This window comes from Dryobates pubescens, chromosome 5 (genome assembly GCF_014839835.1).
Source record: "Dryobates pubescens isolate bDryPub1 chromosome 5, bDryPub1.pri, whole genome shotgun sequence".
NCBI lineage: Eukaryota > Metazoa > Chordata > Aves > Piciformes > Picidae > Dryobates > Dryobates pubescens.
The window spans coordinates 13,640,114-13,666,116 of NC_071616.1; the positions used below are offsets into that span (position 1 = coordinate 13,640,114).

The 26,003-nt window shown below is 49.7% G+C and overlaps 1 protein-coding gene across 2 annotated transcripts in view; it reads right to left on the minus strand.

Moving 5' to 3' along the window:
- MDGA2 (MAM domain containing glycosylphosphatidylinositol anchor 2) overlaps window positions 1-3,059 on the minus strand; it is a 351,915-nt gene extending 348,856 nt beyond the window's left edge. The window contains exon 1 of one of the 2 annotated variants that reach the window (XM_054161626.1): window positions 2,742-3,059. In XM_054161626.1, coding sequence (XP_054017601.1) covers window positions 2,742-2,814 — 73 coding nt within the window. In that variant the 5' untranslated portion in view covers window positions 2,815-3,059. The remainder of the gene's footprint in view (window positions 1-2,741) is intronic. The other variant, XM_054161625.1, reaches the window with a different exon arrangement.
- Window positions 3,060-26,003: the final 22,944 nt, after the last annotated feature.

A 26,003-nucleotide genomic window follows, 5' to 3' on the forward strand; every position in this document is an offset into this window, starting at 1 on the left:
ACCTGCATCACAGAATCACAGAATGGAGAAGGTTGGAAGGGACCTTCAGAGATTATTCAATCCAACCCCCCTGCCAAGGCAGGTTCACCCAGAGGGGGTCACACAGGAACATGCCCAGGCAGGTTTTGAATGTCTCCAGAGATAAAGACTCCACCACTTCTCTGGGCAGCCTGGTCCCCTGCTCCATCACCCTTAAATTAAAGAAGATCCTCCTGATGAATGTGGCCAGCAAACTCTCCATGCAGGGCTGGAGAAGGTGGCAATGCTCAAGAAACATGGCCAGAATTATCAGGTTCTCCTCTGCTTGGAGTGAAACCTCAACACTTCCTTGCAGAGGAGGCTGCTGGAGCTCTGCCTGCTCTCAGAAGGGGCACCAGCATTTCAGGCAGTGCAGAAGCAAGGAAACAAGTGGATTAACTCAGCAAGACGTTTTCAATGCACCATGCTTGGAAGCCTGAGGATCTGGCAATCTTCAAGCAGGGGCACAAAAAGTTGCTCAGGTGCCACAAACTGCTTTTCCTGAAGCAAAAAGGACTAAGCAGGCTCCTTCTCCTTGGACAGGGCTTTTGCTAATGGAATTCAGGGTACTACCTTCTAAACCTTCTTCCTCAAAATGGTCCTAGCAAAGAGAATGGACTCTTCCAGGAGCTCCAGACTGCTGGAGACATACCCTGAGCCTGGCTTTTGTCATCTGGGGCAGAAGCAGAGAGCTGCCTGCTTGCTCAAACCAGCCATCAGGAACAAAGCAAGAACCCCAAATGCAGATGGAAGCTCAGTGCAGACACAGGATTGACTTCTCCAATTCCCTCACCACCCCAGACCCCCAGCCCTTCACACAGCGTCCTTCTCATAACTAAGGCATTCCACCCTGCAGGAGGAAAATGCAGCCTTGCCAAACAAAAGTCTTACTACAAATCCATGTGTGACACCACAGTATTGTTCAGACCAAGGTGGGAGGGCTTCCTTATTTCCTCTAGGACCCACCAAACACACTCAACCCAAGCAAACCCTCTGCTCTTCACCACAGCAGTTCATCCAACAATATGTGGCTGTGTGTTAGGAAAGGCAGAGAGCCCCAGAGCTTGGATCTGTGCTCAGAATGCAGTGCTTGAGAGCAGAAACCCCTCAGATATCTTCAGTTACACTGAAATCCTCCAAAATTAAAACAAAAATGTGGGGTGGAGGGGTGGGAAGTAAATTTCTGGCTGGGGGGAAGGAAACATTGCTCACTGGCAGGAAGGAAATATTTCAGTGGTGAAACAGGAGCAGGAGCTCGAAGGAGTGGATGTCAAACGAAGCATTTACTGGTAAATTCATGAAGTCTCCTCAGCACCAAGAACCAGAGACAATGCTCCCAGCAGCACCGCGACACTTACATAACCCCACCACCACCGGGCACCACCGGTGACTGGGGTATCACTGGGGCCAGGGATGGGGCATCACTGGGGATGAAGCATCTCAGCAGCCAGGGCATCACTAGGGCCAGGCATGACCAGGAGCAGGGCAGGACCATGAATCATTGGGGTCAGAGCATTGCCAGGGCTGAGGCGTCACTGGGAACAGGGCTTTGCTGGGAATGGGGCATCACCGGGGCCAGGGTGTCACAGCACCTGGAGCATCAGCAGGACTAAGGCATCACTGGGGCCAGAACACCACCAGGGTTGGGGCATAACAGAAACCAGGGCATCACTGGGACTGGGTCATCACCAGGACAGGGGCATCACCAGGACCAAGGCATCACAGCAGTCGAGATATATCGGGACTGGGGCATCGCAGCAGCCAAGGAACCACAGAGCCAGGGCATCACTGGGACTGGGGCATCACAGCAGCCAAGGCACCACGGAGCCGGGGCATCACTGGCACTGGGGAATCACAGCAGCCAGGGCATCACAGCAGCCAGGGCACCACCGGAGCCGGGACATCACCGGCAGCAGAGCATCACCGGGACTTGGGCATCGCAGTAGCCAGGGCATTACCGGAGCCGGAGCACCACCAGAGCCGAGGCATCACTAGCATCGGGGCATCACAGGGACCAGAGCATCACCGAGACTGAGACATCACCGGAGCCGGTGCCACCGCACCGGGCGGCGTCCCCACCGCTCGTCGCCGCGGTCCAACGGTCCCCCGGCTCTACTCAGCTCTGGGCTTTACCGACACGGGGCCAGCTTGAGGAGGTCGTTGTAGGGGGTTAGGAAGCAAGAAGATCCGCGGCCCCAGAGCCGGCCCGTGGGTGCTGACACCGGGCAGGAGATGCCACCAGCTCAGCTCTGCTCCTCTCAGCCCGCCGAGGGCGATTTGCAAGTCACTGCCGGGAGGGAAGGGGCGGGGGGGTGGGGGAGAGAAGAACAGCTGCGCGCCCGCGGAGCCACCCGCGGAACCCAGGCAAGGTCCCGCGGAACCTGGGCAAGTTTGCGCTTCGCCTCCGCCCTTCTTTCCGCGGACAAAACAAGTGCGGTGGCTTCCGCAGGTGCGGGAAAAACCTTCATAGAAACAGCGAAGGAACCCACTCGTTCCATACTGGACTGGGACCAGTCAAATCCAACCCCCTGGACACCCCCCTCCCCATTTTTTACACCGCGCAATGTCAGCGTCTCATGGCAACGCCGCTGCCTCCGCCACCCCCGCGACCGCGCAGGGTGGGAGGTTGGGGACAACAGATGACGGATGGATGAACGGACCCCCTCACTATCATACACCCCCTGACTCCCGCCCTCGGCGACAGTCGCGACAAGGTCACTTACCGTAGACCCCTTGCCCGGAGCTGCCCTCCAGCAGAACCGTCAGCAAGCCCAGCAGCCTGATCGCTACATCCATCTTCACGTGAACATCCACATATCCAGCCCGGTGGTGGCGGGAGGGGTGGGAGAAGGGGTGGGTTGGGGGGGGGTGATGGGGAAGGTTTTGGGGTGTGGGGGGGGAGTTGACAAGGCAAGAGCCCGCCGGAGCTGCGGCCGAGCCGCGCACGCCCGCGCAAGGCAGGGCGGCGGGGGGCAGGCGGTGGTGGGCACCGCTCCGGGTCCTTCCCTCCCTTCCCCTTCCTCCCTCCTCCTCTTCCTCCTCCTCTTCCTCCTCCTCCGGAGCAGTACGAAGGGGCTTGGGGCAGCAAACTGGCCGCCCCCACCCGCAACTCCCCACAAACACCCCCCACCCCCCCACCCCCCTAAAAACCCTTCTCAAACCCCCCTCAGAGCTCTGACCACCGCCTCCCCTTCCTCACACCGGGGCCACCGAGCTCCTCCCGGAGCCACCGCAGCCGTTTGAGCCCCGCGGCCATCAGATGCCATCGCATCTCCCAGACCCCCGCATGGTGAGCGGGGGACAACCCCCCCCCACCCCCCGCCACCCACCCCCCCCTTTCCCCAACAAACCCCTTGCGCGGGCGCGGAGGTGACGTCGGGGAGGAGGAGGATGATGAGGATGAGGATGGTGAGGAGGAGGAAGGGGGGCGGGGGGGGAACGACACAGCACGGAGGTGTGTCCTGCTCTTCTTGGTGGTCCCTCAGCGCGCCTGCGGAGCGGCGACGGAACGGTCCATGGTTGGGGTGGGGTGGTGGAGAGGGAGGATGAGGATGAAGGATGGAGGGATGCGGGGGTGGGGGGTGGGGGGGCTTCCCTCTGGGTGCGTGTGCGGTGGGGGAATGGAGGGCGGGCGGCGATGCTGCTGTCACGTTGGTGCTCTACGTGCCGCCAGCCGGGGAGCTGCAGCCCGCCGACGTCAAAGCTGCGTGGCTGGCTGCTGCTCGCCTTCCTCCGCCTTCTCCTCCTCCTCCTTCTTCCTCCCCCATCCCGCTCTCCTCCTCTGCCACCACTTCCAGTGTCCCGCGGCTCCGCCACCGCTGCCGGGCGCCCAGAGGCTGCGGGCGGTGTCAAAGTGTGGGATGGCTCCGCTCGGAGCGGGGATACGCGGTGCAGAGAGACCCGTTCTGCTCCGGGATGCAACCGTGCAGTTGATCCCGTTCCGCGCCGGGATGCGCCGTGCGATCTATTGCGCTCGGAACCGGGATGCGTGGTGCGGAGCGCCCCGTTCTGCTCCGGGATGCACTGTGCGGCTGATCCCACTCCGCTCCGGGATGCGCGGTGCGGAGCACCCCAAAGGCGGCTACATGGTGCCGTGCATCCCGCTAGGAGCCGGGATGCGTAGTGTGGTGCATCCCTCTCGGAGCCAAGGATGTGCGGTGTGCTTCAACCTGTTCCGGTCTGGGATGCGCGGTTCGGAGCGCCCCAGAGTCGGCTACGCGGTGCATCCCGCTTGGAACCGGGATACACGGAGTAGAGCGCCCCCATTCCGCTCCGGGATGCGCCGTGCAGTCGCTCCCGTTCTACACCGGGATGCGCGGTGCTATCCATTCTGTTCTTCTCAATTCATGATGCGCAGCAGCCCAGAGCCAGCTACTCGGTGCGGTGCATCCCGCTCAGAGCCAGGATGTACGGAGCGGAGTAACCCATTCCGCTCCGGGATGCACGGAGCGGAGTAACCCATTCCGCTCCGGGATGCACGGAGCGGCTGATCCCATTCCGCTCCAGGATGTGCGATTCGTCCTGTCCCACCCCGGACGCACGCTGTGGAGCGCCCCAAAGCAGCCTAGGCAGCGCTTAGAGATGGGATGCATGGTGCAGAGCAGCCTGTTCTGCTGATGCACGTTCATCTGATCCCATTGTGCTCTCAGATGCACCATGCGGTTCACCCTACTCGGAGCTGGGCTGTGTGGTGCTTTCCATCCTATTCTCCTCTGGAAAGTGCAGTGCAAAGCTCCCTAAAGCCAACTGCATGGTGCAGAGAATTCTGCTTGGAGCTGGGATGCATGCTATGGAGTGTCCTGTTCCGCTCCAGGATGCTTGGTGTGGATCATCCCATTCCGCTTTGGGATGGGCACTGTGGTTCCTCCATCTCAGAGCTTGGATGAAATGATGCAGTTGATCCCATTCTACTCCAGGATGCACCACACAGCTGAGCCTGTTCTGCTTCAGGATGCATAGTGTGGCTGATCCCATTCCACTCCAGGGTGTGCCATGGGATCTGACCCATGCATCTCCTACCGGTCCCAGAGCCCCCAGCCCTGGCTACACTCCCTCCATGAGGCTTCCCTGCGGCACTCTGAGCCTGATGTGCTCGTGTTGTCCCCTACCACCTCCACCCCATTTCCTCTCTGCCCAGTGCCTGAGGGGCACCCCAGGGATCAGTGCCCTGGTAACACCCACTCATGGAGTGTCAGAGGGTCATCACTGTGGCTTTCCCCAGCCTCCTCCAGGTTATGTTCCCCAAGGCATGGGGCTAAGGACTGTCACCAGCCTTCAGGTTCCTACACCTTGGTGTATCACATATGAGGGACACAGGGGGTGGGACACAAAAGGGACAAGTTTCTCCATGTCTCTGGCAGGCAGTGATATAGCTGAGCACACCCCACTGCTGAATTTTCACCTGGTCATTCCCTGTTTCAGTGGTGTCTGGCCTCTGCATCTGAGATACCTCACTGGTTCCCAGCACCTTCCCAGGGTCCACTCAGATTGCTTATGTCCCTACATTTTGGGATGCAGGGGGACTTGGACTGGTGAAAGTCTCCAGTTTACCAGAACAAACCAAGGACTGACTACCCTTGTCCCCTCCCCTTCTTGCTTGATTTCTTCAAGGATTGCACCAAAACCATGAAAACCTTGGACACAGCAACATTCATCTTCCTTCTCTTTTTCCATCAATTAAGGATTAGTGCTCAAGGCCAGGATAAATTGACATGTTCTAGAATAAGCAATTGCATTGCTTCTTGTGACCTCAGTGACAGGAGGTGGGACGCTGTTAACAAGACTTGGACTCTTCTAGCACTGCTGAGCGCTCTTCTAGCCACTGGTGAGTGACCTGCTCAGCCTTGCCTTTCTGAGGTGATCCATTGCATTGCACTGGTGAGGTTCCATTCCCAAAGTGCTCAGAACCATCCAATTCATCATCTGGAAATCACATAATCCTGACATGCAGGGGATTGCAAGGGACCTCTGGAGATAATCCAATCCAATCCAACCCTTCTGCTAAAGCAGGATCACTCACGGTAGGTTTCCCAAGATCACAAGGTCCAGGTGCATTTGGAATCTCTCAGGAGAAGGAGAATCCACAAGCTTTCTGGGCAGCCTGCTCCACAGCTCACACCAAGCAAGTTTCCCCTCACGTTCAAATGGAACCTCCTGGTTTCCAGTTTATGTCCATTGTCTCTTATCCTATCACTGGGCACCACTGAGAAGACTCAGGCCCCATTCTCTTGCCCCCCCTCCGCCTTTAGATATTGCTCAGCATTGAGGAAATCCCCAAACACACTCATGGATCAGGCTGCCCATGGAAGTGGAGGCATGTAAAAGCCTGGAGGCATTTAAAAGCCATGTAGATGTGGTGCTGAAGGACATGGTTTAGTGATGACTTGACAGTGCTAGTTAACTCCTGGACTTGATGATCGGAAAGATCTCTTCCAACCAAACAATTCTATGATTCCATGGATGCAAGGGGCCAAATTCAGTTGTTGCTGGGGCTACTCCCTCTTCTCAAACTGGTAAGAAAATGAGAGGTTGAAAGGAAGAATGAGTGCAGCACTTCTCCACACCAGCATCACACCCATCAATCTTGGGCTGGCACTCAGCACTAGCTGGAGCTCATTAGGCCAGCTGAGCTTGTGAGGATGTCATTGAGATTGCCCCAAAATACGACATCCTCCTCAAGACACAAACTCTTCTGTGACATTCTAGATGCTCTCACTGCATTTGGGGTGAAGGTTTAAATTGTTCATAGAGTTGACCCCAAGTGCAACCATTTTCCCATAGGAAACCAGGTCAACAGGGCATCCAAGAGGGTTTTCTTTGCTGGGTGAAGTTTGGGAATACTTGCAGAGATCCTCATTCTTGTGGAGGCACACACCAAGATCCATGTTGCTTCACTGCTCTGTCAGACAGAAACATCAGCAAAGGCTAGTGTCTGAAATTGTGCCAGGGGAGGTTTAGGTTGGATAACAGGAAGAATTTCTTTCCTGCAAGAGTGATCAGGCACTGGAGCAGGCTGCCCAGGGAGGTGGTAGAGTCACTATCCCTTAAGGTGTTCAAGAAATGTGTACACATGGCACTTTGGGACGTGGTATAATGGCCATGGTGATTCCAATTTAAACAATTCTATGATTTTATGATCTGCAACTAAAGAAGCTTGCTTTGATCTTTGTCTAACCTGACCTGGAAGGGTTCCAGATGGGACATCTACTACATCTCTCCGTAACCAGGGCCACTGTGTCACCACCCTCAGTGTCAAACATTTCTCCCTTCTCTCCAGTGTGAATCTCCCTCTTTTAGTTTAAACCATCACCCCCACCTCTTGTCCTGTCACAACGGGCCCTGCTCAAAGTCTGTTCCCAGGTTTCTTACAGACCCCCTTTAAGTACTGGAAGGCCACCAGAAGGTCTCCTGGAGCCTTCTCCAGGCTGAACAAACCCAACTCTCTCAGCCTGGCTTCACAGCAGAAAGCTTCCAGCCTTCCCATCATTGCTGTGGCCTCCTCTGGTCCTGCTCCCACAAGTCCATGTCTCTGCTGTGCTGAGGACTCCAGAGCTGGTGCCAGCGCTGCAGGTAAGTCTCAGCAGCGTACAGCAGAGGGTCAGAGTTCCCTCCCTACACCTGCTGCCCATGCTGCTGGGGGAATCAGCTCACTACACAGCTGAATCTCGTCTGGGAATGCACGGTGCAGGCTCATGTCCAGCTTCTTATCCACCAGCACCCCCAAGTCCTTCTCAACAGGAATGCTCATCTCCCAGCCTGGGGATTGCTCCAACCCACATGTAGAACCTTGCGTTTTGCTTGCTGCATCTCATGACATTCTTTCATCTGCATGTTTCACATTGAATGTTCACAACCAACAATCACTCTCTGATGCAGATGCAAGTGGGGGTGCAATGCAGAGCATCAGAACACCAGAAGCAGCACAAAAATTGGAGCATTTCTTGCTGTGAAAATGTTGTTGTTCTCCACAGCCAGGTAAGAGTCATCTGTCAGCTCTGCTTGTGCACTGCAGTAAAAAGTCTTTCTGTTAAAGCTCCAGTTCCTGCTGTTGCAACTTGATGAGTGTTCCTTAGGCACATACATACCAAATCTCTGCCCTTCATACCAGCAGAAGAACAAGTTAGGAGCACAAACATTCTGCTTTTGGACAGCAAAGCCTCTCCCCAGCTTTATTCTTCACCCACAGATTTCAGCTGCCTTATCAGGGAGGCTTGGGTCAGATGCTGGAGATGAAAATAGCCATGAAAGCCCCATCTGAAGTAGCAGCCCCAGATCCTCCAGTGGCATCCCTCAAGGGTTGGTACTGGGACCAGTGCTGTTTAACACCTTCATGGGCAATAAGGACAGTGAAATTGAGTGCATCCTCAGCAGGTTTGCAGATGGCACTAAGCTTTGTGGTCTGGTTGACACCCTGGAGGGAAGGAATGTGAACCAGAGGGATTTGGACAAGCTGGAGAGCTGGGCCCATGCCAACCTCATAAAGTTCAATAAGGCCAAGTGCAAGGTCCTATACCTGGATCAGGACAATCTCAAGCAGAAATACAGGCTGGCTGAGGAATGGCTCAAGAGCAGTCTGGAGGAGAAGGACTTGGTGATGTCAGGTGATGGAAAACTCAACATCAACCAGCAATGGTCACTGGCAGCCCTTCTGGCCAACTATGTCCTAGGCTGCATCAAAAGAAGTGTGACCAGGAGGATGAGGGAAGTGATTCTGCCCCTCTGCTCTGCTCTTGTGAGACCTAGCTGGAATACTGCATCCAGTTCTGGTGCCTCCAGCACAAGAAAGACATGGAAATATTGTAGCAGGTCCAGAGGAAGGCACAAAGATAACCAGAGGGCTGAAGCACCTCCCCTGTGGGGACAGTCTGGGAGACCTGGAGCTGTTGCTGTTTGATAGGGTGCTTGGTTGCATGGTTTAGTTGATTAGGTGGTGTTGGATGATGGGTTGGACACGATGATCTCGAAGGTCTCTTCCAACCTGTTCTGTTCTGTTCTGTTCTGTTCTATTCTATTCTATTCTATTCAGCCTGGAGAAGAGAAGGCTCAGGGGAGACCTTAGAGCAGCCTTCCAATACTACTTCTGCTACGGAAGAGTTGGGGAGGGACTTTTTACAAGGGCTTGTATTGGTAGGACGAAAGGGAATGGAATGAAGATGGGTGAGAGGAGGTTTAGACTGAAGATTAGGAAGAAATTCTTACACTGAAGGTGGCGAGACACTGGAACAGGTTGCTCAGGGAGTCTGTAGATGAGATGGTCAGGGCCAGGCTGGATGGGATCTTGAGCAGTGGAAAGCATCCACGGCCATAGCAGGAGTGTTGGAACTAGATGATCTTTAAGGTCCATTCCAATCCAAACCATTCTGTGATCCTATGATTCCAGCAACATCTGCCTAGTGCTTTTCTTCAGGCTCTTGCTAGGATGTAGTTTGTCCTGCAAATTGGAACAGGCTCATTTAACAATGTTTTGGGCCAAACCTCCAAGGGATGGTGTTATTAGATAAATAAGCAAGCGTGACAAACCCTTTAGACACACCTGTTATCATCACTGGTGCACTTCAAGTCTCACAACTATTATAAATGACATCAAACTACCACATTTCAGGCTAGGTCTGCTCTGCAGGACTGGTGGGAATTGAGGAGAAACCTCCTGGTATCCAAGAATTGACACGGATGAAACATTTTGGGCTGCTGGTTGGAGATATACTGATCTAAGGTTATGTGAAATGTTAACTGTGAGCCTCAGGCATATTGTTCCTGGTGGGATTCACCTGTGTCTAGATCAAAGGCACTCACCTGTGGTACCTACACACCTCAGGACACTGTCACTTAGTGGTCTACGTTATGCTTCGTGGCTGGAATTTGTTGTCTGGGTTAATGCCCTGGATTCAGTAGAACAGGTTGAAGAAGAGAGGTGTTGGATGTGATGATGTCAAAAGTCTCTTCTAGCCTTGACAGTTACATGATTCTAAGTGACTCTGTGGTAAGGTCTGTGGCAGTGGTCCCAGCCCTTTAGTCCTTCAGGCTTACATGCGGACAAGCCAACCTCCTCTGGATTTGCTCCAACAGGTCTATGTTCTTCTTATACTGGGGGGCCTGGAGTTGGAGGCTGCTCCAGGTGGAGTCTCTCCAGAACAGAGTAGAATTGCAGAATCACCACCATGAATCTGAGACAGAGAGAACATGAGGGACATTTCTGTTTCAGAACAGCAACCCTCAGGAGAGCCAGGTTGACCCACACGTCTTATTGTCACCACATCATTGCTCAAATGCAGCTTTCCTTACCCAAGATAGTTCACTTGTAAGTCACCTTTAGGTCCCTATCTGCCTGGACCAGGAGGAATAAAAAAGTCCTCTAAGATCCTCATAAACTCCACCATTCTAATGCATTACAACTGGATGCATTTGTCTGTCTCTCATCTGTCTCTGCCTGGAGGCATCTGGGTGCACACATGTGTAGCTTGTTTTACACCACCCTGCAGGGGGACATCTTGTCAGAGCAGTTTCAGGTTTACCCTCCTGGGACAAAGAGTTCAAATCTGGGTGACATCCCTCTGGTCTTACATTCCTTCTGTGATGCATCGCTCACACGGTTTCAAGTCTCAGAAATGAAGCCACAGAGACTGCAAACGAAACCATTAAGCCCAGCCATGAGAACAGGGGCTTGCCGTGGTCTGCCAGCTTTGATGTGCAGTTGAAGCATTCATGTGCATCAGGCTGGAGGGTTGTACAAACACCATAATAACATCCAAAGCATGCATGAGCCGTCCTGGGCTTGGTGAATCTGAGTGCAGCAGAAAACATCTGCAACAGCAATTCTGTGCCATTAAAACATGGAGCTTTTTATGTCTTTTGTTTCCTGGATAACTCAGGTTTGCCCACAAATTCTGCATTTTCTTTCTGATGTCTGTCTTTGGGTCTCCATGGCCAGCAGCCATTTCATCCAGACAGCTTCATATTGGTGATGTGGGTGCTCTGGTTAGATCCATGTCTCTATCTCTGGAGGTGGGTAGAGGTGGCATGAAAGAATGAATGAATGAGTGAGTGAGTGGGTGAATGGATGAATACCTAATTGCAAGGTTTAGGGCTGGGATGCCCACCAGAGGAATGTCAGAGGCTCTCCATGAAACCTTCTTCCTTCCAAAGGGAAGAGAAAGGGAAGAAGGGAGAGAGACTGATGGGGTGGGAAAGAAAAACAACTAGCTGGGATGGAAAGAAAAACAATCCCATGAACAGAAACAGAGAGACATGAACCAAGAGCCAGCCCAAGCCCTGATGGCAATGACAGTACCACTGGCACCACTGATACTGGGGGTAAGCACTGGGCAAGTCCCAGACTGAACTCAAAAGCAGATGGGAACTGGATTCAGGAGCTGGATTCTAGAATTGGATTTAGGAACACAGAGATCATGATGGGAGGCAGAAGGGAAAGAGTTCTCCTGGGACAGCAGCCAGTGGAAAAGAGGCTTAGTCCTGGGGATGCCTCAGGTTGCTCCTGAAGATGCCATCCATGGGATGCAATCCCTTCTTGGGCAGTTGAAGATCATCTGTCATGGCTGCTTCTCCCCAAAGGTGTCACCTCTGCCTTCCTGCCCCCCAGGGTGAAGCACAAGCTGTGGCTGTGCCCTTAGTGTGCAGAGGAGCAAGTCTGAGGCAGAGCCTTTGTGCAGCCCAGCCCTTGGCAGGAACTCTTCCCACCAGCTTCTCCCTGCTAGAACCAGCTTCTGGCTGTGCAAACCTGCCCTGACCTTCAGAATGAGCCTCACTGAGCAGAGACTGAGCTGGGAAGTTACAGCACTGACCAGGATCAGTTCTGCTGTGGTTCACAACAGGACACCTACATACATGTCATCTGCCATGAGTAACAAGTTGTTAACCTGGGCTACAGCCTCTTTCTTAGCAAAGCTGTGCTTGGATGCTTGATAGGGCTTGCTGGGCTTTGTAGGAAGCTCTCATATTCACGTCTACTGGTGGTTCTGCTCAACTATGCAAAGATCTCTAAGCAGGCCTTGACTTCATTTGCTGGTCTCAGCTACATCTTATCTGCACCCTCATTTTGCACCATGAGCCCTTCACAAAATGCTCCCTTTGCTGATAAACTCCACAGTTTTTCAGTGAAGAGCTGCATCTCATGGTCACGGGCAGGACAGGGGAGGTATGACTGGGGTTTGAAGAGGAGAAGGACTTTGCTCTACAGTGAGCTTTAGCTGTAATGTGGGAAAAAATATATACCCTCCAGGTCCTTTTTCAATGTGGGTAGATGAAATAAGCCCTGCTTTGGTCCACCAGTTTTCCTACATCCTCCTTAAGGGCCTGTGTTAAACTGGCAGGAAAACACAAGCTGGACTGTCAGACATGGTGTCTGCCTGTCTCTCTGGCCATCTGCCACCTGGGGAAGAGCAGCCATGTGGATGCTCCCCAGAGCCTCAAACCAGCAGCATCTCTCCTTGCAGCAGGTCCGACAGTGCCCATGAGGTTGGGAATGGAGTGACCATAAGGAACATTAATGGTTTGGGAGGAGAAACCCTAGGAAGAACCATGTGGATGCACACAGTTCACTGTGCTGCTCAAAGGCAGCTCTCCTTCTTCGCACATAGTTAACCTGGAAATCCTCTTTAGTTCTCCATGACAGGAGGAACTGGGAGGAGTGGCTGACGCCCCATCAGGATATGCAGGCATTCAGTGAGACCTGGCCAGGATGCAGAGTTGAGTAGATGGGTACCTCATGAAGTTTGACAAGGGCAAGTGTAGGGTGCTGCTCCTGGGAAGGAATAACTCCCTGCACCAATACAGGTGAGGGGTGACCTGCTGGGAAGCATCTCTGTGGAGAAGGAACTGGGAGTGCTGGTAGACAACAAGGTCACCATAAGCCAGAAATGTGTTCTTGTGGCCAAGAAGGACAATGGTCTCCTGAAGTGCATGAAGGAGTGTGGGCAGCAGGTCAAGGGAGGTTCTTCTTCTCAGGGCAGATCTTCTTGCTGTCTACAACTACCTGAAGGGAGGTTGTAGCCAGGTGGGAGTTGGTCTCTTCTCCCAGGCAACCAGCACCAGAACAAGAGGACACAGCCTCAAGCTGTGCCATGGGAGGTTTAGGCTGAATGTTAGGAAGTTGTTTATAGAAAGAGTGATTTGCCATTGGAATGAACTGCCTGGGGAGGTGGTGGAGTCACCATCACTGGAGGTGTTTAGGGAGAGACTGGATGGGGTGCTAGGTGCCATGGGTTAGTTGATTAGTGTTGGATGATAGGTTGGACTCGATGTTCTCAAAGGCCTCTTCCAACCTGGTTAATTCTATTCTATTCTATTCTATTCTATTCTATTCTATCCTATCCTATCCTATCCTATCCTATCCTATCCTATCCTATCCTATTCTCAGGCTCTACTCTGCCCAGTTGAGGTCATGTGTGGCATACCAGGTCTAGTTCTGCGCTCTTCAGTTCAAGAGAGACAGGGAACCATTGGAGAAACTGCAGTGGGGGCTACAAAGATGCTGAGGGGCCTGGAGCATCTTTGTGAAGAGGAAAGGCTGAGAGACCTGGGGCTGTTGAGCCTGCAGAAAAACAGCCTGACAGGGGATCTGATCAATGCTCAGCAATAGCTAAAGGACCTGTAGGGGGCAAGAGGATGTGGACAGGTGCCCAGGGACAGGACAAGGGGCAACAGACACAAACTGGAACCCAGGAGGCCAAACTTGTTTGGTGTGAGGGTGCTGGAGCCCTGGAGCAAGCTGCCCAGAGAGTCTCTTTCTCTGAAGAGATTCCAAAGCCACTTGGACATCGTGATCCTGGGCAAGCTGGTGTGGGTGACCCTGCATTAGCAGGGAGGTTAAACTGGATGATCTCCAGAAGTCTCTTCCAACTCTTACCAGTCTGTGATTCTGTGAAAGGAAAAGATCCTCTTAGATCCTCAGAAACTCAGAAATCCCACTCACCAAACCAGCACATCACATCTACTGAGATGGGTCAGCTGAATCAGGTGAAAGCTGCTGATTTCAGGCACATCCACTGTGTGGTTTTGGCTTCTTACCATGGCAACGTTGTCGCAGTAGCAAAATTCTTGTGTTCCTTCTTTGTGTGTCTGCTTTGGCTGCAAAAGGCAGCACCGTTGTGTCAAACAATCCAAATGACATCCTGCCCTGCTGTGCTAACACTAACTGGCATCTGTCCAGCCATTCCCTGAAGAGAAGAGCAAGGACAGCATGAAAGAAATGGGTCATGTTTAATTAACCAGTGACAAACAGGGCTGCTTAATGCCTTGGCTGCATTGGGGGCCGCAAGTTTCACATTATAGGCAACAGAAGAAGTTAGAAATCCTGGAACTGAGGAACAAAGCCCTAAAAATGCAACCACAGAATTGTTTTGGTTGGAAAGCCCTCTAAGATCATTGAGTCCAACCATCAGCCCAACAGCACCGTGGCTAATAAACCATGTCCCAAAGTGCCATGCCCACATGTTTCTTAAACACCTTCATGGATGGTGACTCCACCAGTTCCCCAGGCAGCCTGTTTCAATGCCTGACCACTCTTGCAGGAAAGAAATTCTTTTCTAATATCCAACCTAAACCTTCCCTGGCACAATTTCAGTCCATTCCTTCTCATTCTATCACCTCAGGGCATTGTAAAAAGCTGGAAGGTCTCCCATCAGCCTCCTCCAGGCTGAACAACCTCACTTCCCTCAGCTGCTCCTCACCAGACCTGTTCTCTGGATCCTTCACCAGCTTTGTTGCCTTTGTCTGGACATGCTCCAGCATCTCAATGTTCTTCTTGGAGGGAAGGGCCTCACCAGTGAGCAGTACAGCAGCATAATCACTTCCCTGGTCCTGCTGGCCACATATTGCTGATCCATGTCAGGATGCTGCTGGCCCTCTTGGCCACCTGAGCACACACTTGCTCACCTTCAGGCAGCTGTTGTTGAACTGTCCTTTTCCACTGGGCAGTTTCCAGCCACTCTGCTCCAATCCTGGAGTATTCATGAAGCTGTTGTGACCAAAGTACAGCACCCAAGACTTGCCCCTGTTAAATCTCATATGACTGACCTTGTCCCATCAATCCAGCCTGTCCAGATCCCTCTGCAGAGCCTTTCTGCCCTCCAACAGATCAATACTTCCTCCCAGTTTAGGGTCATTTGCATACTTACTGAGGGTGCCTCACTCCTCTCATCTGGATTGCTGATAAAGATAGCAAAGGCAACTGCCCTCAATGCTGAGCTTTGGGGAACACCACTGGTGACACTAGTTCTTTTTAGACTGACATCTTCCTACATAGAGCTCCTGCTGCTGAAGTTGCCCCTGTTGCAGTATGGAAATAAATCCTGGGAATTCTTTAAGATAACCTGATCAGAGTGAATTTATTTCCATGAGTGAAATGAAATTCCAGTTAAATTTCAGGAGCTCCTTGCTCCAGCCATCACATGTTAAAAGTAGAGTGGGGTTTATGAGCAAGAGAGCTTTGTACAAGCAGAAGATGTCTTTTGAGTGCACTCTGCTGGCCACAGGTCGATGGGTGATGCACCACCAAGGAATGAAGCATATCTGAGAGCTGAAGAACCACCAGATACTGCTTTGCTTTCTCCCCCCAGATCCTTGGAAGAAGTAGTTTCCCTTCCAGAGAAAAACCCACCACAGTTTTTAACCCACTGTGCTGAAGGATAAAAATACTGATTTGAGTTCAGGTTTTGAGGGCTCAGACAGGTTTCTTCTGTATGAGGTGTTCCTCAACCACACTGGATCAAACCTCCTGGGAAGATGTTAAGGGATCAGCTCTCTGAGTCTCACACTTTCCAGAAGCCTGAAGCTAAACAAATCACCCCCCCAACTGGGCTATTACAGTGTGAGAGCTGTTTCTGATTCCTGGCCACAGACAAGGAGCTTTCAGTCTGGAGAAAGTTTTTAATAACATTTCCTCAAGGTGAACACAGTGTGGCTTCATGAGAGTTTGGGATAGTTTAGACTGAGAGGACCAGCCTGCTAGCTGATGTAAATTGGTGTGGTGTCTTTTTGACCAGCAAAGCAGGTGTCTCCTCATTGGTATATCACAAAAACTTTGAATCCCAGCATGGTGGAGGTTGGAAGGGACCTCTGGAGATCATCCAGTTCAACCCCCCTGCTAAAACAGGGGCACCCACAGCAGCCTACCCAGGATCACAATGTCCAGGTGGCTTCAGAATCTCTGCAGAGAAGGAGATTCCACAGCCCCTCTAGGCAGCCTGCTCCAGGGCTCCTGCACCCCCACACCAAACAAGTCTCTCTTCCTGTTCAGATGGAACCTCCTGCATTCCAGTTTGTGCCTGTTGCTCCTTGTCCTGACACTGGGAACCACCGACAAGAATCTGGCCCCATCCTCTTGCCCCACTCTCTTGCCCCACACCCTTCAGCTCTTGCTGAGAATTAGGAAGGTCTCCTCTCAGGCTGCTCTTCCCCAGGCTCTTCAGCCCCAGGTCTCTCAGCCTTTCCCCCTCATAGAAATGTTCCAGGGCCCTCAACATTTCTGTAGCCTCCACTGGAGTCTGTCCTGTAGTTCCCTGTCTCTCTTGGACTGGGGGGCACAGAACTCAACCCAGTCCTCCATCTGTGGGACAGAGTAGAATGACAGAATCATAGAATGGCATGAATTGTAAGTGACCTTAAATATCATCTCATTCCAAACCTCCTGCCGTGGCCAGGGACACCTCCCACTAGACCAGGTTGCTGAAAACCTCATCCAGCCTGGTCTTAACAGCTTAGAAGAGGGACAAATGTCTGTTTGAGTTGTGTTACACCTTTTAAAGTGCAATAATTGAGTTGCTGTGCTATGGTGGCCAACATGTGTTTGAAAAAGTGAAATAAATGGAAACATCTCCTGGCTTTTAAAGAAGGGTTCTAATTGTCTTAATAAGCATGAAGCTATCTGAAAAAAAAATCTATCTTAATTTATACCTCATTTATTAGACACTTCACACACTTCTCTAATAATTTTACCAGTAATAGGCTAGTCTCCTCTAACAAAGCTTGGGGCTGTGAGTTTTGCAGGTGGATTCAAGACCAAGGAATTACTCCTTTTTCATCTCTTTTCAGGAAAGATGCTTTTCCAGTCCTGTTTTGGGTAAGGCAGACTTTTTTCCCCTTTATGTTCTTTCCTAAGGGTGGTTGTAGCCAGGAGGGTGTTGGTCTCTTCTCCCAGGCAATCAGCATCAGAACAAGAGGACACAGTCTCAAGCTGCACCAGGGGAAGTTTAGGCTCTAGGTGAGGAGAAAGTTCTTCACAGAGAGAGATGTTAGCCATTGGAATGTGCTGCCCAGGGAGGTGGTGGAGTCACTGTCCCTGGAGGTGTTCAAGAGGGGATTGGACATGGCACTTGGTGCCATGGTTTAGTCATGAGGTCTGTGGTGATGGGTTGGACTTGATAATATTTGAGGTCTCTTCCAACCTTGGTGATTTGGTGATTCTGTGATTCTTTCATCTTCTCAGACTGCTTAGAATCACAGAATGGTAGGGGTTGGAAGAGACCTCCAGAGATCACTGAGTCCAACCCCCCATACCAAAGCAGGATCATCTAGGACAGGTCACACAGGAATACATCCAGATGGGCCTTGAAAGTCTCTAGAGAAGGAGACTCCACAATCTCTCTGGGCAGCCTGCTCCAGGACTCAAACACACTCATGGTAAAGAAGTTTTCCCTCAAGTTATCAAGATGAGCTGAAGACTGGGAGTGGTTTGAGCTTAACCAGAAGTCTCTTTCAAATCAGCTGGGGTGGAAGTGCTGTGAAGATGCTCCATTTGGAGCATCTTTTTCTCTGACTTCTTGTGTCTCCAGTGGGAAGAGCAGAAAGCCAGAGACATGAGCAGGCACCCAACCCCTGCAGAAAACACAGAACCATTAAACTACTGCTAAGCCACTACCACTAAACCATGTGTCTTTTAAACACCTCTAGGGACAGTGACTCCACCACCTCCCTGGGTAGCCTGTTCCAGTGCCTGAGAACCCTTGCTGTGAAGAAATTGTGCCTAATATCCACCTTGAGCCTTCTTTGGCATAACTTGAGGCCAAGGAGCTTGTTGTTCATCTTCTGCTGGACTCAAATATGTCAGAATGTCTTGGTGGAGAAAAAAATGTATAATGTTCTCCATATGAATGAAAAATCAATTTAATAAAATTTCAGGCAGCTCAAGAGAATTAATGTGTTTATTTTCTTTGCATGTGTGTTATCCTCCTGTCTTTAATCCTTGCTGTGGAGGTTCCAGGACTACTTCTACTTTTGGACTGCTTCTTGGGTATGTAGGAGAAGGACCAAAGTGGGGACCTGAAGCGAGCATGAGTTTCCTGTTCATACAGAAGCGCTGCAGGACTGTTGGGGTTGTTCAGGCTGGGGAAGAGAAGGCTCCAGGAAGATGTTCTGGTGGCCTTTCAGTGCTTCAAAGGGGCAATCAGAAAGCTGGGGACATTCTTTTGAGCAGGGCCTGTTGTGACAGGATAAGAGGTGATGGTTTGTGCTAAAAAAGGGAGATTCAGACTGGAAAGAAGGGAGAAATGTCTGGCACCAAGAGTGTTGAGACCTTGTACCAGTTTTCCCAGAGAGGTGGTAGATGCCCCATCACTGGAGCCATCCCAGGTGAGGTTGTTTGGGTCTCTGAGCAACCTGTTCAAGATGCAAATGTTCCTGCTGACTGTGTGGGGGTTAGACTGGATGAGCTTTGAAGATCTCTTCCAACCCAACCTATTCCATGTTGCCATGATTCTGTGAGTGCTTCTATCACTTTTGCTGAGAACAAGACCCTCCTTGTCTTCACTCAAGCAAGGACCAGAGTTCCACCAGTCTCCCCTCATCCTGCAGTGCTGAGGTGCAGCCCTGCTTTCTGCAGTGTCCACATCTGTTGGACAGGAGGTTTCACCTTGTGCAAAAGCTTGCCTTTTTGTGGACAAGTCTGAAGCTGCTGCTCATGATTTGAAGCTGTGCCAGACCCATGTTTTAGTTCCTGGCTGGGGATCTTTGCCTTCTGCTCTACACTTTAGGACATGGTTTAATTAATAGAATCCATAGAGTGATTTAGGTTGGAAGGGACCTTAAAGACCATGGTGGTCTTAGACTGATGGACTCAATGGTCTTAGATGGCTATTCCAACCAAAACAATTCTATGATTCTATTATTCTAAAAGATCACCTTCCATGAGATGTCTTTGCAGTCCAGAAAGAAGCTACATCAATTCCTGAGTCAAGTTAAAGCATCCTAAAGACTGTTTTGATCCATGCTGAGGGACAACCCAGGACTAGCAGTGTGTCAGCATGGAGGAAGTTTTTGACTGTTCTTGCAACCACCCATCTTTCTTGAGAGGCCCATTCAGAGGAGTGGGAAGAGCACGGCATGAACTGGTGGCAGATGTGATGGAGGATCAGGTGTATGAAATTGAATTGAGGACATCAGCTCTTCTTAGAAGAAATTGCCCAATAAATTAAAATATCAAATATTCATCCCATCATCTTGTTTGACATTCCAGCCAAACTCCTGCCTTTTGAGGGGAAAACACATTTGACCATTTCATTAATAGCTTATGTATTATAGATGTATCTCTGTATTATTCATAAAACAGAAAAATAAAGAGTGTTTCTCTACTGAAGTGCACATGTGGGAAGTAGAAGGGGGGAAAAAAGGAAAGAAAGAACAAAAAGTTCATCATGCAATAATTCAGTGAGGATTTCTGGAACTTTTAAAGATATGCACCACAGGTCAGAATTCAGCTGGGTCAACTCTCCATTTCTCAGGAGATGCTTTTGACTGTTTTTAGCTTGAGCAAGGAGTTTCAAGCCAGTTGCTGGGATGAAAGGGTTTGAATTTAGGATTTCAGCCAACTTTCATCACTGGCTCTCCTCATTTCATTATTCAGACTTTGCTGTGGTTGCTGAATATCTTCAATTCCTTCTCAGACTTTCCATACAAGTGTGAGGTCAAGTGTGCTCAGAGTGGTAGAATTTTAAATTGGTTTGATGGCTGCAGGTATAAAACAGAAGTCTTCAGTACCAAGCACAGTTTCAAACCTGAAATATTCCCTCTCCCACCAAATGTATTTCTTGCTTCCCTGAGATTGCCTCAACCATAATTTGAAAAGCAAATCAACATCAAAGTGGCAGTGGTGATGCCTCACCTTGAGTACTGGCCTGTGGTTTGTGCCTCTCATTCCAAGAAGAACAATGAGGTGTCAGCATGTCCAGAGACAGGCAGCAAAGCTGGTGAAGGGTCTGGAGAACAGGTCTGGTGAGAAGCAGCTAAGGGAATTGTGGTTGTTCAGCCTGGAGAAGAGGAAGATGAGGGGAGACCTTCTGGCTCTGTACAAGTCCCTGAAAGGAGGTTGAAGTGAGGTGAGGGTTGGTCTCTTTCCCTACTACCTGGTGATAGAATGAGAGAAAATGGCCTGAAAATGTGCCAGGGGAGTTTTAAGGTGGAAAGTGGGAAAAATTTCTTTCCTGAAAGAGTGACTAGGCATTGGAACAGGCTGCACAGGGATGTGCTGGAGTCAGCGTTCCTGGAGGTGTTCAAGAAATGTGTGGACATTGCATTTTGGGATATGGTTTAAGGGCTATGGTAGTCTTAGTTTGATAGCTGAACTTCATGATCTTAGAGGGTTTTTCCAACCAAAACAATTCTATGACTATGTGATTCTATAAGGGAGAAATATTTATGCCGTGAGTGGAGAGACCCTGACCCAATGTGGCAGGTATGACCACCCACCCCACAAACACAAGATCCTGACAGACCCTGATCAGAGAGCTGGGGCTTGATAGAAGCTGCTTGGTGCCCCAGACATTAGCTGGAACATCTGGGTCTAGGAGTCAACCCTCTCACTAATTAAGAAACCAACCACAGCACAGTAACTTGCAAGGGTGTAAATAGAGTTCTGCTATATAGAGAGTGGAGTTATCTCCACACAGGAGCAGCCAGGCAGTCAGATCTCCCCGTAGAACAGAACCTTAGGAGTCCTCACCCTCTCTTGATGAGTGCATGTGTGTACACCCTGCATACTTGTGGGGAGATTTTCCTTTTCTGAGTGTGTGCACAGGTTCTTGTAGCTCTTGCTGAGAAGATCTTCGGTGGGTCTGCTCTTCTCCAGGCTAAACACCTCCAGGTCTCTCAAACTTTCCTTGCAAGAAAGATCCTCCTGCCCCCAAATTTTCTTGTGTTACTCTGTGGTGTCTTTCTTGAGGAAGAAGAAGTCAGATTAGAATTGGGTCTTTAAGTCCCTATCAAGTTTGACAGCACCATCTCACTAACAACCATCAAATTATTTTGTCTGGCATATACAATCACTGAGTGTTTTGGTTGGTAAACGCCTCTAGGATCACAGAGTACAACCATTGACCCAATACCCTCATGACCATTAAACCATGTGTAGAATAGAATAGAATAGAATAGAATAGAATAGAATAGAATAGAATAGAATAGAATAGAATAGAATAGTCCAGGTTAGAAGAGACCTTTAAGATCATGGTGTCCAACCTATCATCCAACACCACCTAATCAACTAAACCATGCAACCAAGCACCCTATCAAGTCTCTTCTCCTAAACACCTCCAGTGATGGTGACTCCACCACCTCCCTGGGCAGCTCATTCCAATGGGCAATCACTCTTTCTATGAAGAACTTCTTCCTAACATCCAGCCTAAACCTCCCCTGGTGCAGCCTGAGACTGTGTCCTCTTGTTCTGGTGCTGGTTGCCTGGGAGAAGAGACCAACATCCGTCTGTCTACAACCTCCCTTCAGGTAGTTGCAGACAGCAATAAGGTCTCCCCTGAGATGTCCACACATTTCTTAAACACCTTCAGGGAAGGTGACTCCACCATCTCCCTGGGTAACCTATATGCCCATCAAGTTCTAACAGGATGGAAAAATAGCTCTGTGAGTTGAGCAAAGACTGGGTGTCCTCCTTCACATCTCAGTTTGACATGCTTGGAAGCAAATCCAAGAGTATCCCCAACCGTTAAAGCCCAGGGTAGTGAAAATCCATCTGAGGAGAAAAGTGGAAGAGAGATGTTGAAGGACAAAGTGACTTAGCCATAGGATAGTGCTGCCTCTCCTGCCTTTGATTGAAAGGACAATAAAGGCTTTTCATAAGAGCTGCTCTCAGACTAAGGCTGATAAATAATTATGTTTGACTGAATTCTGCACCCGTCAATTCCCTGTTGTGGCTCAGGTTGGAGGTTCTGATTTGTTTTTCCCCTTTAATTATACAAATATGATAAGAGGAGCTTGTTCTCCTCCTTCCCAACAGGGAGAAGGAAAAAGCTCAGAACATTAAATAGTTTACCAAAAAAATCTGCACCTTTGATTGGCCTCAGGCAGCTACATGACTACAGCCAAGATGAAAATACAAGCAATATTAGAAAGCAGGCTTAGGAAACCCAGACCAACATCTGCCTTGCTTTGCAGTCCCAGTTTTAAAGCAACCTGAAACACTTTGTCAGCATCTTGCCCCCTCCCTTGAGGTCTTCAAGGCCAAGTTGGATGTGTCCTTGAGCAACCTGTTCTAGTGGAAGGTGTCCCTGCCCATGGCAGTGGGATAGAACTAAACGATCTTGAAGGTCCCTTCCAATCCAAACCATCCTATGACACTATGAGTTAACCACGTATGTTGATGTGGAACCGGAGACCTCATGAGGCTGCCTCAGATAATAGGTCCAAGAGTGGGGTTAACATAGAATCATAGAACTGTTTTGGTTGGAAAAGATCTTTAATATCACCCAACCATTATCTAACTCAACTAAACCATGGCCATCAGCACCACAACTCTGCCTCTTTGAAACATCTCCAGGGATGGTGCCTGCAACATCATGGTTGTATGTCCTCCCAACAGGACGGACAAAGCTAAAGTGAGGACGTGGCCATCCAGGAAGACATTACCAAAGTAAGTTTTATTTTACAAGCCATGGGACCACGGTGGCTTTTTGACAGCATCATGGTTGGTTTTAACTGGTAATAGCTCAGGAATTTCATGACTTTGATGCCTATTCAGGTTCAGGATAATGAACATCCTGAATGGAACATGCTGCCCAAGGAGGTGGTGCAACCACCATCCCTTCAGGTGGATGTGGTGCTGAGGGACATGGCTTAGTGGTAGTAGTTTAGCAGTAGTGGAGTGATTGTGAGCTCTAGGTGAGCGGTTGGACTTGATCAGCTCAAAGGTCTCTTCCAACCTCAACAATTCTATGATTCTATAAGTAATAAGCTGTGACAACAATGAAGTTAAACAATCCCCACTTGTATAGCTAGCTGGGGTTGTGAAAGGAGAATTTTCATAGTGTTTGCTGTGACATGAAGCTGCAAACCAGGTCTCTCAACCATTCCAGGTCTCTCTGTTGGCTTTTCATTGTTTGTGTCACTGATGCTGCTGCCAAAAACGTGATGATTTAGGCATCTGGCTGAAATATTGGCTCACATTTCTTCCCTGGTTGCCTTGACTGTTTTCAGTCTGCTATTCCTCAGCAAGCCTTGTCAGTAGGATGTCTTTCACAGTATTATATCTCTCTGCAAGTGAGTGCAGCAACAGCTTTTTATTGCCATTCAGAAACCTTCTCACCTTATGGATGAGAAAACTCAGAGACACCTTCCAGAAATGAAGCTCCTTTGAAAAGTCACATAATTTTCTGGCCTACTGGAGCTTTTTTACTAGAAAGATGAAGTGGTGAGTGGGATTGTCTTTGTTAAACAACTCCATGAAAGGGGAAAGGCTAAAGAACTTCAGTACTCACCACCCCAGCCCTATCATGGCATAGTTATTATCTCACAACTGTAAAGCTGAGCTACATGAAAGCTGCAGAAAGCAGAAGCCTGGCAGATCATAGAATCATAGAAGTGTTTTGGTTGGAAAAGATCTCTAAGTTTATCAAATTCTACCATCAACCCACCACCACCATGGCCATTAAACCATGTCCCAAAGTGCCACATTTCTTGAACACATATAGGGATAGTGACTCCACCACCTATATTGGGCAACCTATTCCAATTCCTGACCAATAGAATAAAGCAACTGTTAAAAACAAAGCTGTGTGACACAACATGGGTGACTTCTCAGTGTCCTCCAGGACCAGCAATGCTTGTGGCCACCACAGCAGCAACACCTGCCATCTCCATTCCCATGGGGTTCTGCGGCTGGTCCTTGGGGTTGTTTGAGGGCATCCATCACCATATTAGAATTATAGAATAGAATCATAGAATCATTTTGGTTGGAAAAGATCTTTTAGATCAGGAAGTCCAATCATTAACTCAGAACTGCTGGGTTACCACAAAACAGTATCTCTCAGCTCCACATCTCCACAGCTTCTCAATACCCCCAAGAATGGGACACCATGACTGCTGTGAGCAGCCACTTCCAGGCCTTGACAACCCTTTTGGGGCAGAAATTGTTCCTCATGTCCAACCTAAACCTCCCGTGGTGAACTTTAGGCCATTTCCTCTTGTTTTGTGACGTTGCTGGGAATACGAGACCTATGCCCACCTCATGTCACTGAGCACTACTGAAAAGAGTCTGGCCCCATCCTCTTGACCCCCACCCTTTAGATGTACATGACATCTGAGAAGATCGCCTCAGTCTTCAGCAGTTTGCTGAGGGTGCACTCTGTCCTTTCACCCAGAACATTGATGAAGATGTTGAACAAGACTGGACTCATCCTGAGCCCTGGAGAACACCACTACCTGTAGGCCATCAGCTAGACTCTACACCACTGATCACAACCCTCTGATCTCTTTCGACAAGTTCTCAACCCACTTCACTGTTGACTCTTCTAACCCACACTTCCTAAGCTTGCCTACTAGGATGTTATGTGAGAGCACAGAGTCATAGAATAGTTTGGGTTGGAAGGGACCTTCAAAATCATCTATCTACAACTCCCTGCCACAGGCAGGGACACCTTCCACTAGACCAGGTTGCTCAAGGCCTCATCCAACTTGGCATTGAAAACCTTCCGGGAGGGCACCCACAGCCTCCCTGGGCAACCTGTTCCAGTGTCTCACCACACTCACTGTAAAGAATTTCTTCTTAATGTACAGCCTAAATCTCCCCTCCTCCAGCTTAAATCCATTCTCTTTTATCCTAGCAAAACAAGCCCTTGGTGGTCAAAAACCAAGGCAGACAATATCCAATGTTCCTCCCTCCTCTCCACACCATCACATCAGACATGAGGGACCAGATATAGTTTGAAGTTGATGATGATAAATCTATTTTGAAATACAAAATACATCAGCAACTGGAAGGTCCATTATAGGATACAGCTTGTTTTGAGCTTCACACCGTATCAGATACTTCTTTCATGACCCTGCTGCTGCTTTTTCTCCTCATTTCCCAGGCTCCCTGCTTATTAATCACCAGATAAATTACTTTCTTTGGTGGTGACTACAGAAGTTTTCAATTAGCCAGTGTGATTGGCTGTGTGTAAGAGAATTAATGTAACATATGCTAAGTGTATGCATGACCTATTTCGAATGATGGATAGTCTTGCCTGGTCAAAGTCTTCTCATGGTACGTGTCTGCTACACATCAGGGTGTGCAACATTTGCAGCATTGCGGCTTCTCCAACTTCAGAGTGGAGAAGGCAATAACCAGGAGAAAAGAGTTTAACTTCTTAACAGAGAGAATGTAGCAATAACATCAACCTACCATGGGCTGATGGTCAAAGGATCACAAACCATGAATGGACCCCACTGGCCAAGACCTTTAAGAAATTTGCAATCATGGTAACATCTAACCAGAAGCTGAACTTTGTTGTCCTCATCTTGGGATGAAGAGAGAAAAAAGAAAAGAAAAGGAAAAAAAAATCAACATGTTTTTTCTTCTTCAGAAAAAGAATGAATGACAGAATGCTGGGGGTTGGAAAGGACCTCTGGAGATCACCTAGTCCACCCCCCTGCTTAAGCAGGGTCACACGCATCAGCTTGTCCAGGATAACAACATCCAGCTGGATTAGGAACCTCTCCAGAGGAGACTCCACAACTTCTCTGAGCAACCTGCTCCAGGGCTCCAGCACCCTCAC